Below are 17,822 nucleotides of genomic sequence, written 5' to 3'. Positions count from 1 at the left end.
AAGACACTCGTAACCCTTTTCTTAGATGAGGTTAAATTTCTTATCCATGGCTAAGTAGCTCTGCTCACTRGCATAAAAGGTACTCACAGGAAAAGTTCTCATTTGCTTACTGTATTCTAGTTCCCAAGATAGAGGAAAACGTGTAGGCTGTGGTTTGTTTTCCTTGTAATTAGAGGTGATGTGCAGAAGACAAGTCCATTAAGAGGAAGAGGAAGCTTTATTCATCATTGTTATTCTGTATGCTGGACCAGAATGCATCTTGCTTTAGAAATCAACAGTGGCTTTTTAAATTATGCATGCTTCCTCCATTATCTAGAAGATTTTGAACGGATTTACACCACAGTTTGGCTGCATTTTCCCCAGAGTAGTTCATCATTTTTACCTGAACTGCTTGAAGCATTTACTGTATCAGTAGCTGTTGCAGTAAGTCTGAAATCTGACCCAGAGATTTAGTTCAGATCCAACTTAAATCTTAAACTGCCCCCTAATGGTCATTATTTGCTTCTCTAGGGAAAACTAAAACAGGGAACTATTTCCTTAATTCCGCTGGAAATATTAAGCTTTGCAGAGCATCTTCAACCAGAGATCAGTATTGGCAACATTACTAGTTGAAAATATTTTAGTAGAACCTAAATTATGGAAGATGCAGAGGCATATATATCAAATAATTTCCAGTTAGCTGATCAGCAACCTGTGAATTAAATTTGATGATCCCATTGCAATCCTCAGTGGGTACGTACTGCCTTCATGAAAAAGATCCACACCATAATTCACTGCCCAGAAGTGGGTATTTTCTGAGATAATCCGAGGGTTTTTTGCCTTTGAAAATTAGCCTACTGGAAAATACCAGAAACCCCTGCTTCCTGATCTCCTTAAAAAACAACTTCCAAAATTTTAAAGAAAAATCTAATCTTTTTTCTCCCCCTCAAGCCTAAACAGAAAAAAACCCAATGGACTCRTACACTTTAAGGGGACAGAATTCAGCAGGAGACACATGGGGAGGTTTGCTTTGAAAGGAATGCTCTAGTGGGCATTATAGAACTAAGAAAACTGTAGAAGTGGATACTTTAATACAGAGAAATTAACTACAAAAAACCCAATGACATATTTGTTTGCTGTACAAAAGGTTACTATTTATCTTAAATATATTTATTGTCTATTCTATCAAGCTCCACAGAACTCAAAATAAAATTTATGCAATGCAGGTCTCAATTTTATAGTAAAAAATTCCCATATATGTTAAATATACAGCCAGTTTCCAGTTATGGAACTACAGATTAGCAAATGACTTAATATTTTAAATGAGTAGCAGTATACAATATAAAAATCAGTCCTGGGCTCTTTTCCTGTGATTTCCACAATGTATCAAGTTTATGAGAAAATGCAAAATTTTCACCTTTAATATTTATCATAATCAAATGTTATATAGGTGTTCATAGAGTGGTAAGGTTGGAAGGGACCTCTGGAGCCCATCTAGCCCAACCCTCAGCAGAGCCCATACAGGGATTGAACCCGTGACCTTGGCATTAGCAGCACCATGCTCTAACCACCTGTGCTAAACCTGCCACCCTGTTTCACTGGAAATTACCACAGAAAAGCATTTACCTATAATCAGGGAAAATAGAACACTAACTTGTCCAGTCAACAAACTTGTCAACTATAGGGACTTATGCAGTAGGGAACTGTTATATAGTAACTTGCACAGGTATGGTTGAACTACTTAGTGTAATACACTGATATCGCTACATAAAGCCTTTAAAACAAATCCATGGACCAAATTAAGCAGCTCATTGAATAAAGTAACCCATCAGCAAATAACAGGTTTTATGGTCTGACAATCTAACATCAAAATTGAGCAGATATGAAGGTTATGTTGTTCTTCTATAAAAGTGCATTTGTGGAACTGTAGTATTCCAACAAATGAAAGACATTCATAGATTTTAAATGAGCGTGTATGATATGTACCTCGAGTTCATAAGCAGGAGGACAGAATTTAGCATCAGTGAACAAGCTAAACTGGATGAGATATCTGCACAAGACTTCTACACAAGGCCTTTTACTTCCCAGTCCACAGTAGTCACTTATGCTTGCTGTAGGCTTTCCAAAATAGAAACTTAACAACAATATCCAATCAGCTGGAGGATCGGAAAACGGCCAAATATTTTCATCTAATCTTTGAACTTGCCTTTAGTCCAATTCCTCTGTAAATTGAGGAATAGCTCTGAATTAGTTCAGTGAATAAAGAAAAATAGTCCCCTATTTGTCAGACTTTCCAAGTCTCAAACATATTTTTAAAAAAATTATTTCTCCTGTTATTTAACACTTCTAGATCATTATTTCACTCTTTACGACATTCCCCTTTCCTACCTCTGAGTGCAATTTTTGTTTCTCTTTTGAAACAGCACCTCCTAGTGGAGATTTGAAGAGAATATTTCATTAATTTCAGCTTCCATTTGCTTCCCTTCCTCTATTGATATTCGATAGCTTTTCTCACATTTTAATACAATACCATTATGTGCAAGGACTTTGATTCATTCATATCACCTACTTGTCTATCGACAAGGCTTCTACATTGTTAATTCTACTACTACACAAGATACTACAGATCTTGGATCACTTTCCAGTTAACCTAGTTTTTAGAGCCTCTGCCTTTTCCACTTCAGACAAAGAAAAGGATCTTAATTAGGCTTTGCCTCCAGAAGGAACGGATTGACAATTTTTCTCTTGCATAAAGTTCCTTTTCCCTCTCCCCAACCCCTATTATAGCACAAGCAAGCATTCTCATTTGAAACATAAAAGCAACATCAAGGAAACACAGATGCTGCCTTCTAATATCTTGCATCTGTGCAAGAACTTTGCAGTTGTTTATCAACAGATAGTCACAACATAGGCCCTAGGGTCATGCTGTTTGCCGATAAGTGACTATGCTGGTGTTCTGAAGTAATTAAGCTCCCCTGATTTTCTCAGTTGCTTTAACTAGTTTGGGGGGGGGGGTTGTGGGTTTTTTTTTTTTATTCCTCCCGCTTAAGATGGCAGCAATGAATCACCTTCAATACACAAACACGCTATCAGAACAGCTCGTCGGACTGAGTCATCTCCAGGATGCATTTTACCACTTCCGGTGTATTTAAGATACAGACTATGTTAAATTCTTTGGAAACATTCTCTCAACAAGAAGGTTGAATCCTAGTCCTATAGGAATGGGAATCTCCATTACGCGGAGGTAAGCCCTAAAGTATGATAGGAAGTATTTAGCTCCKCCTTCCTTCCATGCTGTGTTAACATGCTGAAGCCTCAAGAGCCACACAAATCATCCTTCCACTTCTTTTAAAGTGAAATATGCCCCACAGAGGTTATCAGGAGATTATCTCACAAGCTGTTTCACTGAAAATACTTAAATTTTTATTTTAAAGTATTCCCATACTACTTTGTCATGGGGGGGTGGGGGGGGAGAACAAAACAAACCTACAAAACAAAAAGCAAACAGAAAGCATGTTTCTCTCGGCAGTATCCTGCTAAGATTTTCTGATTCAGGCATCCATGTTTTAGTAGTTTTAAGTGGGTTTTTTTGGACAAAAACAGCACTTAAATACATGAGTTAGGATGAAGAGTTCTCAATCCTGCTACAGGCCATATGCTTATTTTAAATTTGACCTGGGGCAAGCGAGGAGATGAGGAAGACAACAGTAGTTCACTGTCTCAGAAGATGAGTGAAAGTACCTAGCTTATTTTAGAATTGGGAATAATATTAAAACAAATTGAACCCACCCTGCATTTGCTTCCAATGACAAGTGCATTACAATTAAGTTGCCTATTTATATCTTCCTGCTTCATACTCCAAGATAGTACATCGAATTTTTTAAAAATATGTTCTAAGTATTTTTTTTGAATATTCTGAACAGCAGCATTTCCACATAGTTCTCCCACACATTGAAATACAGATACAGCTAAGATAAGTTTTAATTTATTTGCTTTCCTCCACTTCTCTACTTTATATGTGAATTTTACTTCAGGAATTAGGGTATATCATAACTATAGTCTATCTATTCTTACATAATTATGCATTTCGGAAAGATAGTAAAGAAAATGTTTCTGATGTATACACATTGTTGTACGAAAATAGATCAACTTCGTTTCTAAACAAGCTTCTAAACAACCCTGAAGATCTTGGGTAGAGAACTTGAGCAGTCTTCAGTAACCTATGACTTAAAACTGAAGCACAGAAGATTGTTAGTATGGGTTTTCTTTTTTTCCTACTTATTATAAAAAAAAGTATTTACATTTCTTCCTGGATGCCCTGTTTTCACTAGCATACATAAACGTTTTAATAATTGAAATTACACTGATTTCTCTTTATACCTCTACACACCATGACTACTGAATTAGCATTGAAGTGAAAATGCTAAACAGATGCTTTAACACTCACAAGACTAGAACATTTTTTTCAATCTCTCAGTGCAATGGAGAAACGTGAAAGACTAGTGGTTTCTATCCCACTTTATGATCTAAAGGTTACTACATGGAAACACAATTTGAACACAATTTCATTTGATATTAGGTGCTAACTGTACATTAGGGAAACAAACCAAATGAAATTGAGTTGTGAAAGATTTCTCAACTATCATTTGTTAAAAAAAATTAACTTCCAATTAAAAAAAAAATCACACCGTGAACTGGACAGTAAACGTTAATTTGATAATGTATTAAAAATACAAGCCGTTAATGAATTCTTACTGAGCACAGCACTGCTTTGAAATGAAGAGGAGGACTTGGGCTGGCTTTGCAGTCAAACATAGTATTAAAAAGAGATGCTACCCATAAACCAAATCATAAAACTTCAATAACTTAAAAGATTAAATATTAGCAGATTAAAAAAGCCAGTTGTTATAGCTAAAATAATACAGAAAGCCTTCATCATCACTTTTCTTTCATATGCCATTCTTCTTTACAAAACTCTCACTCCGTTCACATACTGAAGCATCTCCCCCACACCGGCACACCCCCCCCCGGCTCCCCTCTTGTCCTTCAAACAACGCAGCCTCACTGCTCCCTTACTCTGTCCTTCAGGCCCGCAATACTGCAACRCATTCTTGAAAGAATGACGTCTAGCCAGCTAGAAAAAGGCACATACTTTTGAGCATTTACTGTACTAGCCCACCAGAAGATCATATTTCTAAGAACTGAAGTGTAATTTGTTAACTAATGATGGAACAAAAGATAGCTATTGATAGATGATACATATCTACATCAGTCTATAGACAAAGATTCAAATAATCCCCCTTTCCAACAGAGACATGATACATTCATTTAGATGATACATTTATTAATTTATAATGAAAACGTTAATGCATTTCAGAGTGCAAGAAACACATTTGGACACTGGACCTCAATACAGAGAGAAACAATGTCTTCAGAATTATTACAGCAAAAAACATCCTCTGTATGGTATTACAGATCAACCAAATAAGCAATAACATTTGTAAGGGGAAAAAAACATTCAATACCATCAGCAGAGGCAAACAGCAGTAGAGAAGAAATTAGCAAGGATCTAGCTAGACAAAAAGTGTTCCTATCTTTAGCAAGTTTAGGCTCTTAGCAAGATTCAAACTAGTACTCTAAAGCACTAACTTTTAGCAGATGCCAGTCCTATACAGCTGGCTTTGTCTCCAGGCTGCTTGAAGCTGTTGAGCAGAAGAGCAGTATCAGAGTATCATCCTGTTAGAGTTTGTCAAAAACTGCAATCATAATGAGTGACAGTTTGTTTTAAATCACAAAAAAGACAATCAGTTCCAATGCCTTCATTTTACAGGTCCTCGAATAACTACTCCCTGCCTTTTTGCATCCCTCCCCAATTCAAACCTGACAATAAATAGCTTGACTGAGAGGATATGTATGCTGAAAAGCTGAGTAGGCTCATGATCAGTGTTTTGTTCTATTTAAGAAGATAAAAAGTGCATCTTGACGTAAGAGTTTCAGCTATGACGTTTAATTAAACCAAAAGTCCCCAGAACAATACATTAGTTTTATGTGTTGAAATCCATTTACTGGTCATACTGCTTCTACGTTTCCCATCTGCAACTCATACAACTACTGCTTTGCCTAATATTTGCCTAAAACAACAACAAAAAAAAAAACATTTAAGAACAGGAGCTACAGCTCCCTCAGAGGCSTGAAGTCCAATTTATGAATGAATCTGGCTAACTTAACAGTTTTCTCCTTCCCCTCCTGAATGTTCAAATTGAAAGGTGTTTATTCTGTGCTTGAAATTCACCTGTAACAGGAGGCAGCACAACTTACCAGTCATTAAGTTCAACCATGATCTCTTGCTTTTACAAAAAGCTGTTATTACAGACTCCAACATTTTAATATAAAAATTTATATATGTACATTTTCCCTGAATTATTCCACCCCTAACAATTCATGCTATCTGTGTAAAAGTTAAGCAAGGGACTCTTCCTGCACATGGTATCTAAGCACTAAATCTTTACCAAGATTTATCCTCTTAGGTGACATGCCACAAATCACTATGCTAGGAAGATAAAAACCAAATGCCTCTGCACCCATTCAATCACAAAATCACAAAAATTTAACACAATTGTAAGGAAGGGGCAAGACCAATTTCTTGATGAATATCTGGTTTGTCTTAGAAAATAAAGATATGGTGACTACAAATAAAATACAGAAACTGTATCTCATTATTTGAAAGCCAATAGGAGGATGCTATAAAGACACTTTCAAAGGGAAGTTTAAGACAGTAGGGGATTCAAAACAAAACTTAAAATTACGCATTATGAAAAGTGTTTTAGAAAACCAGAAACTGGATGATTATGACACTGTATTTTAAAAGTTTCAGTATCACTTTTAATCATAAAAAAATAAATATTCATACTCTACCAATGCTACTTAGAGGCTTCTTGAACGTAGTTGGGAAAAACAGCTTTTCAGCAGATAAGAAAAAGTATCTTAAGTGTGGGAAATGAAAGTATGGGGAAGAAGAGAATAAGGGTCTGTTTTCCTTATTCCAAACCTGGCTTTAAAGTTCTCATGAATCACTCAAGAGCCTACATTTCAAATGTACATTCCAACTCTTGAAAATATAAAAGTCTATGGCTATTGTAGAAAGTATTTGAAGTCAAACATTAAAAAGATAAAAGAACAACATTGCACATCACTGGTAAAACAAACCGGTGCATACTACTTAAAGTGCATTACTTCACCATGTACAAAAACAGATATTGCAGAATTCATCCAAGAGGTGTAATGAGTGCCTACTTCAAAATTCTGGAGCTCCAAGAAGAACTGATGTTTGGAAAACAATAATACTAATAATAAATATCAGCAACCTGTAACCTCTTCTGAGGATCAGACTAATTCAGATATGTTAAATTTTCCTCCCACAAGGAATTTATTTCCATTTGCATCAAATAGTATTAAAAGTAACTCAGTAACCATAATCTAACAAGTCACTGGGCAACTTTAAATACCATTTGAAGATTCCAAAGCTACTTTCCGTGCTTATTTCATATTACATGAAAAAAATTACTGTCACTTTTCCACAAATGTAAAATGACAATTTGGCTGAAATTTAAGTGTAAAGAAAGAAGTCTTAYAGACAGATAATAGGTTTCTGCTTTTTTTAAATATAACACAATGCCTCAAATAATTGTTTGTTTACTGTGTCATTAATTTTCCAGGTATAAAATCTTTACATCTGCATTCATCCTTTGGAATAACTGTGAGAATGCAGAGTAGTAGTAAGAGTGTAACTAGTTGCAGGAGCACATTAGGGCTCAGTCCTGTCCTCTGCTACAGCTGGTACAGATGGTACAAGTTAAAAGTTATCTGTTACAATTTTATAGATACATAACAATATTATATGACAGGATAAAGCCCTAACTAAACACACACCAGACAATACATTACTTTGGTGCCCAATGACTAGGTTGAATAGAAGATGCTTGTTACAAATACGCAACCCAAAGAATTTAGCTTATTCGATTAAAAATTTTCATCAAGGACAGTTGACTATATTACAGCAATAATTAAACACCACAGGACAAGCAGAAGGGCCTTTTTTCTTTAATTTCTGGTAGAAACAGGCTACTTGATGAAACTAAACTCCTCAACAAATCAGTTATGCTAAGAAAGAAACCCTCCACGGAAAAAGTTTTTCCAATCTAATGAACAGTAGCATATTCTGTACTGCATAGCATCACTTTATAAGAACTTGTTTTTTGAAAAGAGGGAGAGAAAGAAAAAAAAAAAAAAGCAGCATTACTCGCCACCCTAGTCAGAATACAGCAACACAGGGCATGGCTGATAGTAAAGAGGATTCAATGCTGTTGTAAAACACATGCTAAACTGAAAACGTATAGACTGAAAAAGAAAGTGAAAAAGCCCCAAATGTCCAAGGAGAAAAGGGGATACAATCTTTCACAAAGGGGTATGCTAACAGAAAACTGTTAGGAAATTCTTCCTCTAGCTAAATCCCTGGCTTGGCAAGTAAAAATAAAGGTGGCATCAAGGATGGGGAGAGTGCAAGAAGTAGGGATCTATGATTCTTCAGCCATCTGAAGCAAGGAGTTGATAGCTGCATCCTTGTTCCCCCTCTGAGCTTCTAGCACTGAGCGGATTACTTCCCTGTCCATGTTGGGAAACATATCCTGGATAGATTTCAGGTCCTCTTCGTTACAAAGGTGCTGAGGGTTTACTGCAGGAGGTGGTATTGCCACTGGTACCATGCCAGGATTACAGACTGCAGGCATCCCTAAATACAAACAAACAGAAAATCATGAAAGCAAATTAAAGACTTTGGAAAAAATGAAGTGGCTCATGTCTATCTCCCCCAGCCTGTCAACTTCAACATACTTTCAAACACGTACTCCAGAAAAGAGGTTGCAAAATTTGTCTCTGGACTGTTGCAAGCAGAAGACATCTTTCTTGAATGGGTTCTCTGCCTCATTTCCAATCTATTCTACAAGTACTATASTACAGCAACAGGTACAACTCACAATTAGATACAACCAATATAAACCAGGTTTATGTTAATCACTAAACAAACACCAAGTGCACCATAGATGTATTTTTCTAAATCAAAACAAAAAAAAAAAAAAAACCCAAACCACCCACACCAAGCAATCATTGTCCAGTTAAATGCCCTTTAGTGTATTTAGGCTGTGATGAACAAGATGTATATACTGCCTGTGCAAAAGCAACTGATACACAGTAATTCAATGAATGCAATCTCTGCTACATTAAAAGGAAAGCAGTAAAGTTATTGGATTAGCATAAAGTATTCTGGATYAGTAACTGACCTGGAGACTGGATCACTTCCACATAAAGAGAATTCTATGCAAATATTTTCCCTGGCTTAAGTTCCATCTGGCTCACTGTGCAACTATACCATAAAGTAGCGAGCACAATTTCACTTAAAACTAAAGGGGCACACATTGCTTTTCCCCATTTCTCTGCCAGAGGACAGATTTCATCTGACATTTCTGATGGACTTTTTGTATTGCTAATTTGTGAAATTAAAGCAGCATTAGTTTTTTTAAAAAAATCTTTTCAGAAAATCACAGAATGGTTGAGGTTGGAAGGGACTTCCAAAGATCATCTAGTCCAACCTTCTGCTCAAGCAGGGCCACCTAGAACATGTCAGACAGGATCAAATGAGTTTTTTCAAATTCCTAGAAAAAGGAATTACTAGAGAGGAGTCCCTTTTCACCACCTGACAAATTTTATCATTAACTCAGACTAGATCTATTGCTGAAACCATTTGTTTTTATGTACTGAAGCCAGATATACTAGACCTACAAGGCTGTCTTTATCACTTCAAAAAATAGTCTGTTTCTTTTCTTCTCTAAGCAGTTCTAGACTCTTCATTATCTTAGTCTTACATGTTCATGTGTTACTTTTCCTGCTCTGTGTTTTCTAAGGTAGGGCAAAGAGAATCATCTGCATCCAGATGCAGATACAACATTGCTTCACACAGCAATATGATAAARTTTTCAGGTTTTTCTATTCTCTTTCAGACATTTTATTTTGCCTGTTTGAACAACATTTGCCTGGTATTTTCAGTAATTCAGAGACCTTTATGAGCCCTAATGGCCAATTAAGAAAGCATCATCAAGTAGRTACTAGTTAGGGTTTTTCTTTACACATAAAACTTTGTATTTCRTCCCAACCTTAGTAATTTTACTTCCTGATTGCTTTTCATCATGAGATTCTTCTGCAGTAGCCAGATACACACAATAGTTAAGTTTTCATTTTGACTCATTGCCTATTGGTCCCCCTTCTTTTGATTGCTTGTTTGTAAATATGATGCACTCCACTAAAAGTCTCTATCCATTAGGGGAAGACTGTTTCTCTCTTCATCAGGTTTTCAAAATACCTATTAAATCACAATAGGACCTTTAGTCCTATCCTACAATACATTAACACAAGAGTTCTCAGCAAATGACATTGTCAAAAATGCAACTGACAACTGGATATACGTAACACCCTCATTCACATACTCTGACTTCTACAGTTTCCAAGGTACAAGTTTTCCCAACAAGTTAGGGAAAACTAGTTCTAATCTTCAGAGATTTTGATTAGTTTATGCAGAGAATCATGTCTAAAAATTTTAATTTTGCTATCCTCCACTCCTCTGTAAGTAAGATCAACTTAACCAAAACGTTACACACTGCATTTGGTGCAAAAATCCAAAATATGAAACTGCGAGAAAATGTTACCTAGTCTGAATTTTCTTGCTGATCATCTTAATTTGTTTTAAACTCTAATATTATAACTTGATGCTACTCCTCTCTCTCAAAAAGAAAAAAAGCAAATATTTTCTTTCCACGCCACCCTGTTATAGTCTGTTAACACTTTTTTTTTTTWAATACTCTCTAACCTACATATACATCTTTCAAGTCCTCCAGTTACCTAAATGATTCCACAATTTCTGCTTCTTTAAAATAAATAGTTCTTACCTCTTTAAGCACGTGATCCTCAAAGGCTTTTTGATCAATCTTACTACCAGTTTCAATATATTGTATCATTTAACAATGTACTTTTTGAACCAGGTTCTATGCATTACTCAAGACTAGATCAAAAGTTGCTTTTCTTATGAATTCTGACTAACTGCTCAAAAGGAATGTACTTCTGGTGGCTAGTACCTGCACCACAGAATTAAGCAGATTTAGATCAGACAACTGACATTATTTTCAAGTGCACATCTTTGCTGCTTCATCTCTCTTAATATAATGACTATAATACTATACAGCTGATCAAAAAAAATGCCCCTATACTGTATCACTTCTGTCAAGACTTAACACCTCCTAAAAAATAAGAAAGGTGATTTTAATAGCTATCTTGCCTCTTTAATGTTTTCTGTAACATCTCTATTTCATCGCAAATGTCTAACTTCTACCAATACTTTAGTATCTCAGTGATTAACTTCCTTCGATCAGCTTTAAAGATGCTTATATTAAAATTACCAAATCACTTTACCCRTCCTAACTTATATCTCAACTATCATTGACCATGTACTGTAACCAAATATAATCTGACTGCTTGTGTGTGTGGTTCAACTGTTATTTAACACATTTTTTGCTATTGCTTTACTCAACTTGGACATCTGTCTTATCAGATATGCTAGAGGAAACCATTACTTTGAATTTTAAGTATCTCCACAACAGCCAACATTCTTGAATTCTTATTTTAAAAATTCCCCTTGTAATCTTTTTTTAATTCTATCGAAAGCAGAAAGGGAACTTAGATGCTGTAAGCAGAAGTACAGACTGCATCTATTCTAAAGAGTTTGTCCTTGGAACTAGAGAAAACTTCCAGCACCATTTTATTACAGCCACACACTGAAATTCTGTCTCTGCTCAGCCCTATGCATCACAACCTTCCTAAGGATATGTATAGTCTCTTCCCCAACAGCCTCCAGAGCTTATGCCATCTGAGCAATGGTCCCTGGGGTTCTGCCAGCACAAGGAGATTGCTTAAACATCTGGTAAATTATACCATGCATCTACCCAAAAGGTAAATTAGTGTGCAGTCCTTATCAACACTGCAAATACAACAATCTGCCTAATAAGCATATCCAGCTGCATTTCAGATTGCCTCTTCTATAGCTTCAACAAGCCTCATCTCCTTCCCCACGATTTCCACAAACAATCTTGCCGTATACAACAGACGAAGATTTGTGGCATCAGGAAATAAAGTGCATCATAGTACTTGAAAGAACAAGTCATATAACAGCTGYTTTGCCTTTTACTCAAGCTTCTAACATTTTTTTCAGTAGGTCATCAATGTTCTAAGATCATCCAAATGAAYAGAATTTTGTAAATAACCAGCCTAAGCTATCCAGGAATCATCAAGACAAGAGACCAGTTAAAAATATTAACCCAAATGAAACATCCAACTCACTTCAAGTACCACAGCAGCCTACTGTAACAAATGGACAAGCTYTCTAACAAAGTTCAAGTATCTTGCCAGTGTCAAAAAACATGCAGGTCACACAACTTTGCTGTTTCATCAGAACAAGTTAATTCTGAAGCTACAGATACCTGGAAAGGCAGTATTCAATAAACAATTTTGATTTAAAATATTCTCAATTTCAGAGTCAAGACATTTCTTTGTAGTACTATTTTTGCCAATGATTTTCAAACTCTTCTCAGCTCTTACAGCTCAAGTATAGTAATTTATACCATCTACAATTACATCATACACACATAAATAAAATGGAAGTACAGTATCACAGTGATACTAGTAAATATTTCTACAATAAATGCTTACTTTTCATATAACTCCATATTCAGGTTATACAGGTTACTAATTTAAAGAATATCTTGTTTTGTTTTTCAAATTAAAATCCTCCATCATTTCTGATTTACAAAACAGTAAGGAACACTCCTTRCATAAACTTAAAGAACTAAATATCATGATTTAGTGTGTATGCAATCGTGACAGTTATAATAAACTTCAAATTTATTAATGTTCAGTAAGAAGCTGTTTTACATATTACAAGTTCATTTTACTGAGAAGTAAAGACTRAAGGTAAAACACATAAGCATCCGCTACAAATGGAACTGCACACATTTGTGAATTGTTCTCAGATACTAGCTAAGTGTCATAAATCAGAAGAATGGAGTACTATTTTCTAATTCAGTGGAATAGCAATGGCAAAAAGGCTGGCAGGAGCAGTGACATTCCAACACATGAAATGAAATGAGTACATACAATAGCAAGTCAACTGACAGCACCTTGTGATTGCAAAAAGCAGCAACAGAAGCATCAAAGAAGCATCAATGGAATAATTTTTTTCTAACTGCATCCAAGGCATTACACACCTTTTATATTATTGTTCAGTCAAGTACTYTACGTTTAATTTCTTACATCATTACCATTCTGCTCCTTGCATAGTGCAAAGGCATCCTTCAAGAATTAAATTCTGGAACCTTCTTAGCACAAATTCTTCCATTTGACAGAAGAAATCAGGATCACTTGTTTTAAAGATACAAATTCAAATAGGTCTTAATGACATTTCCTTCATTAAAAAAATAATAATAATAATAATAAGCACTAAAATATGGATGTCTTTTTTTTTTTTAAATGCTGCTTCTTTGCATAAACTTAAAGAACTWAATACCATGATTTAGTGTGTACGCAATCATGACAGTTATAATAAACTTCAAATTTACTAATGTTCAGTAAGAAGCTGTTTTACATATTAACAAGTTCATTTCACTGAGAAGTAAAGACTGAAGGTAAAACACACAAGCATTTCCTTTGCTAAGGAAAATTAAGTCTATGAACTCATGGAAAGGTTTACAATTCCACTACTTTAATAAAAAAATGATACAGCTTTTGCAATATATTTAGTTTCATTTACGGCATCTTTCTGAAATTCAGAGCACCAAGAAATGACTTTCTCTCACGAGGTATAATTCTAGAATTTTCTGAACATACTTGATTGAACATCAATACTGTATCAAAGTTAAGGATGCCCAATACCTTCATACAACTCAAAATCAAAGGTGGCATAATACAGTAAGTAGTAAAATGGATATCCTATAACATAATTTGCTTTTGAAGTTCATTCAAAAGCACATTTCAGATGCTTAAGTTGACATGAACCTAAAATAGATCTGTTATTACTGAAAGATATATACCAATGAAAATGTTACCTTTTAGAACAAAAAGGCTCATTCAAAGAATAACAGAAGGTAGTTGACAGGCTGCTTTCCCAGGATGTCACTGCAGAACTGAGTTCTTCACTTCTGAGTTTACAAATAAATGTAATAAGTARTATTTTAAAAAGCACGACACTACCTCCTTCTCCCTAAATGCTGCAGTAACAGAACAGAACTGCAAGATAAGTTTCTCTAATATGAAACCAGTACGGTCACCTAAAATAGCCCACTGGCATAAAACAGTTTGAGAAAAATATTGGTACCATATTTTCCCCATTAACACTACTATCACCATTTACTTTAATTATAACAGACTGGAACTGGGCAGAAGCCTTTCAAGACCTTCCAACAACGAAAAGAGTTTTAATAACTTCAAGAGACACAATAAATCGCCTTATTGTGACATCCACGTGCAGTACCTTGTGATGCAGTGTGCTGTAATGTTTAAAGAAAACAAAACAAAAAAAAAGCTGTCTGCATGAGTTCATGCAAAAACTGGAGTCAGTAAGGATGACAGCAAGAAAAGAGCTTGGAAACTTACCCAGAGCAAAGTACTCAAGCCCTAAAGACAGGTGAAAATGAAGGGGTGAGGGGAAAGGAATAAGACATGGGAAAGAGATATTAATCTATTTTTTTTTTTAATAGTGAACCACTTAGTCTCTACAATTGAAAGTTGGGTAAATATAGGTAGTTAGGTAAATACTAATCTAACTATCTTATACCAGAAATTACAGGCTGCTAGGATGCAGTCTCACWTTTGCTGCAATACTCTGAACAGGTTTCCAAAAGTGTGCTCTTTTTACAGAAATAGCAATTAGAGGATTTTTTTTTTCAATGTAAACAAACCACCAGGTGTTTGTAGCAAGGATTATATTTTATTGCTCATAAAGGAACAACATATACCTACAGTATTCTAAATAAAACACAAGCACCCTCACAAACTAACCCATCAAAAAGCACAGAAACCTAAGGGGCTAATGTATTAACATAGTAAGTTAGCCTCAATGGAAAGTGACATTCTGGACTCTGACAGAGCCCTGCCATTTCCCCCACCAYCACCCACAGGCTCACTTTTAATGCAGGCATTTTCAAGTCAAGTAGAATGGATTTCCTATAACCAGAGATATAGCTTGCTTCACTGAGCTACTTTTTGCTTAACTTACTGCCTTTGCTATACTACTAAACATCAGCTTAGAYAGTAAGCAAACAGTATACCACAATATATTCTACAGCATCACATTCACTGACCTTTAGAAGAAGCTGCAAGAGAGGGTAGAAAAAGTCAACTTCTACAACAGCAGCAAGACTGACACAGAAGTTTAAATTTTTCAAAACTTCAAATGTATAAATCCAATGTCAACTACAGTTCATATCAACTAGCATCCTTTCCTCAAAAGTTTTGATTTTGAAAACTTTCAAAATGAACTAGCGCAATGCAAGACTATTCTATTGCCATTTCTTCTTTCATCAGTTTTGCAACATCTACCATCAAATATGAGGGAAAAAACAGTGACTAACTGCTTGCCTCTGTTCATACAATAAACAGGTGAGAACAGAAAAGAGGTTTCTTTTACTTTAATTAGAAGGTTAATTATGATGTATACAAAGTTTTGAACAGAAACTTTGTGTTACTTACAGTCGAAAAACCACAGCTTGGCTTTCGTGGCACAACTAAATTTGACTAAATGCCATTTCACATTAAAGCTGAATTATTTTGCAGTTTTCACAAATAACTAATAAATTGTTCCACATACACATTTCAGTTCTTCCACTGTATTTCCACCATAGATAAAGCTTAGACTCTCTATATATTGTCTATAYGGCAGAATTTCCTTTATTTCAGGTGTAACAGATTATTTAGTGCAACTCTTGCATTTTCTGAAGACAAGACATAAAACTCACTTATTCACTACATTGTTAACTAGACATGTAAAAAATCTGAACAGAGAAGATGGGAGAAGGTATATCCCTATGAAACAAACTGATGTCCTATTACTACCCTCCCTGAAGTGGACAGGGATTCTTCTTTTTGAGGCTGACTAAGGTTCTAAAGTTTTCCCAAAAGGTAAAAAAAATCAATTCAACTAGCCAGTGAAGGTTATTAGTCTGCACGGCTACAAACATCTTCCTGAAAGAGTTCATGGAATCCAGCAAGAGCATCTAGATCAGCACAGGGGAAAAAAAAAACAACACACACACACACACACACACACACACACACACCTTCTATTCTTCCAAGGTGCACTATCAGTTCCTTTCACCATTTGAAATGACTTTTGTTAAGCTATGTAACTAAGAGCATGTTACAGTAAAAAGTCAAGTCACTTGCAAAAAGCTAACTTAACCATCTTTCTAATTATTATGAGTGGCTGATTTTTATATTTATGAAGTCTAAGGAGTGCATTCAAGCTTTGTCAGAACTAAAGAACAGTTCAAAGGGAGTGGTAGGACATCACAATATTTTCAATATACAAGTAGTAGAAGCAGGAAGAATTTTTCATATAGAAGAACACGATACTTAAAATAAACATACTGTATCTTTGCAGACAGTGATACTCCAAAATATACATCAATAAAACTGTTACAAAATTTATCACATAAGAATTGTGTTTGTCAGTCATTACTATTATATGTGCTAAAYATTAGTTGTATCTCTACTTGTCCAACTAGATTTCATAAGTATTCCCTAAAATATTCTCAAGATCAATTAAATTATATACAGAATACCAAGATCTGAACATCAAGATATAGCACTGKGTACTTGTTTTACAACTCTGAAGGTCTAGTTTCAGTTTTAAATAAAACTAGCCTCCATTTAATTTTTACTGTTCCTGGTCTGACTGGCAGAGTAATTTTGCAACGTGAATACTGCTATTTTGATAGGTCTGCTCAAGAAATTCTAGAGCACCTTCTATTACATTGCAATAAGTACACGTCAGCTATTTTTCCCACTTTAACCACACATACGATATTATGCTTCAAGTTTACCAAGTGCTTCAGCCTACAGGGATGTGATGAACCCATAAGATACAACATCTAATGGGAATGCAGAAGAGCTACTCAGAAGTTTGGCTTACAATAATGGAATCACACTTCAGGATATACACACTAGTTGAGACAAGTCCACTCGCAAAACAAGTAGAATTTAATCCTGAGAACTAAGCTCTAGAGATGAGAGCACTCGAAAGGAAGTATACTGCATGTTTTCACTGAGGAATAAAGTAAGTAATTGAACGTTCCCATGTTTTGCTTTAACTTTACTCTGTAAAAACAGAGCACTAAGTACCATTCCTTATGTTACTTACCCAATCTTTTACACACTTCTGTTGTGAAGTTTTGTTTCTACAAAGAATTTAAGTTCAATCAGGAATTAATTTTAAGAAAGTCTGTTTTGTGTCAGCTCTTAGTATTGTAATTACACCCCCTACACTCTATCACCTGTTCATACACTCTTTATTAAAAAAACAGTATATATCGATTATAACCTTATTTTCCCCTAAAAAGCACATAGATTGCTGAATGCACATCTATACAATAAAATGGAGTTTAAGAGCTGTAAATAAAATCAAAAAAAAAAAAAAAATCTATACAATAAAATGGAGTTTAAGAGCTGTAAATAAAATCAAAAAAAAAAAAAAA

The 17,822-nt window shown here is 35.1% G+C and overlaps 1 protein-coding gene across 3 annotated transcripts in view; it reads right to left on the bottom strand.

Moving 5' to 3' along the window:
• Positions 1-5,302: 5,302 nt before the first annotated feature.
• TOLLIP (toll interacting protein) overlaps positions 5,303-17,822 on the bottom strand; it is a 31,974-nt gene continuing 19,454 nt past the window's right edge. For 2 of the 3 annotated variants that reach the window (XM_085302183.1, XM_085302185.1), the window contains exons 6-7: positions 14,725-14,745; positions 5,303-8,767 (exon numbers count right to left, since the gene is read on the bottom strand). In XM_085302183.1, the coding sequence (XP_085158309.1) occupies positions 8,553-8,767; positions 14,725-14,745 (236 nt within the window). In that variant the 3' untranslated portion in view covers positions 5,303-8,552. The remainder of the gene's footprint in view (positions 8,768-14,724; positions 14,746-17,822) is intronic. The other variant, XM_085302184.1, reaches the window with a different exon arrangement.

The sequence above is a fragment of the Rhea americana genome, unplaced genomic scaffold (assembly GCF_003343005.1).
Source record: "Rhea americana isolate MKP2758 unplaced genomic scaffold, rheAme1 scaffold_187, whole genome shotgun sequence".
Classification (NCBI taxonomy): Eukaryota; Metazoa; Chordata; class Aves; order Rheiformes; family Rheidae; genus Rhea; species Rhea americana.
This window is presented reverse-complemented; position numbering and strand designations above follow the sequence as displayed.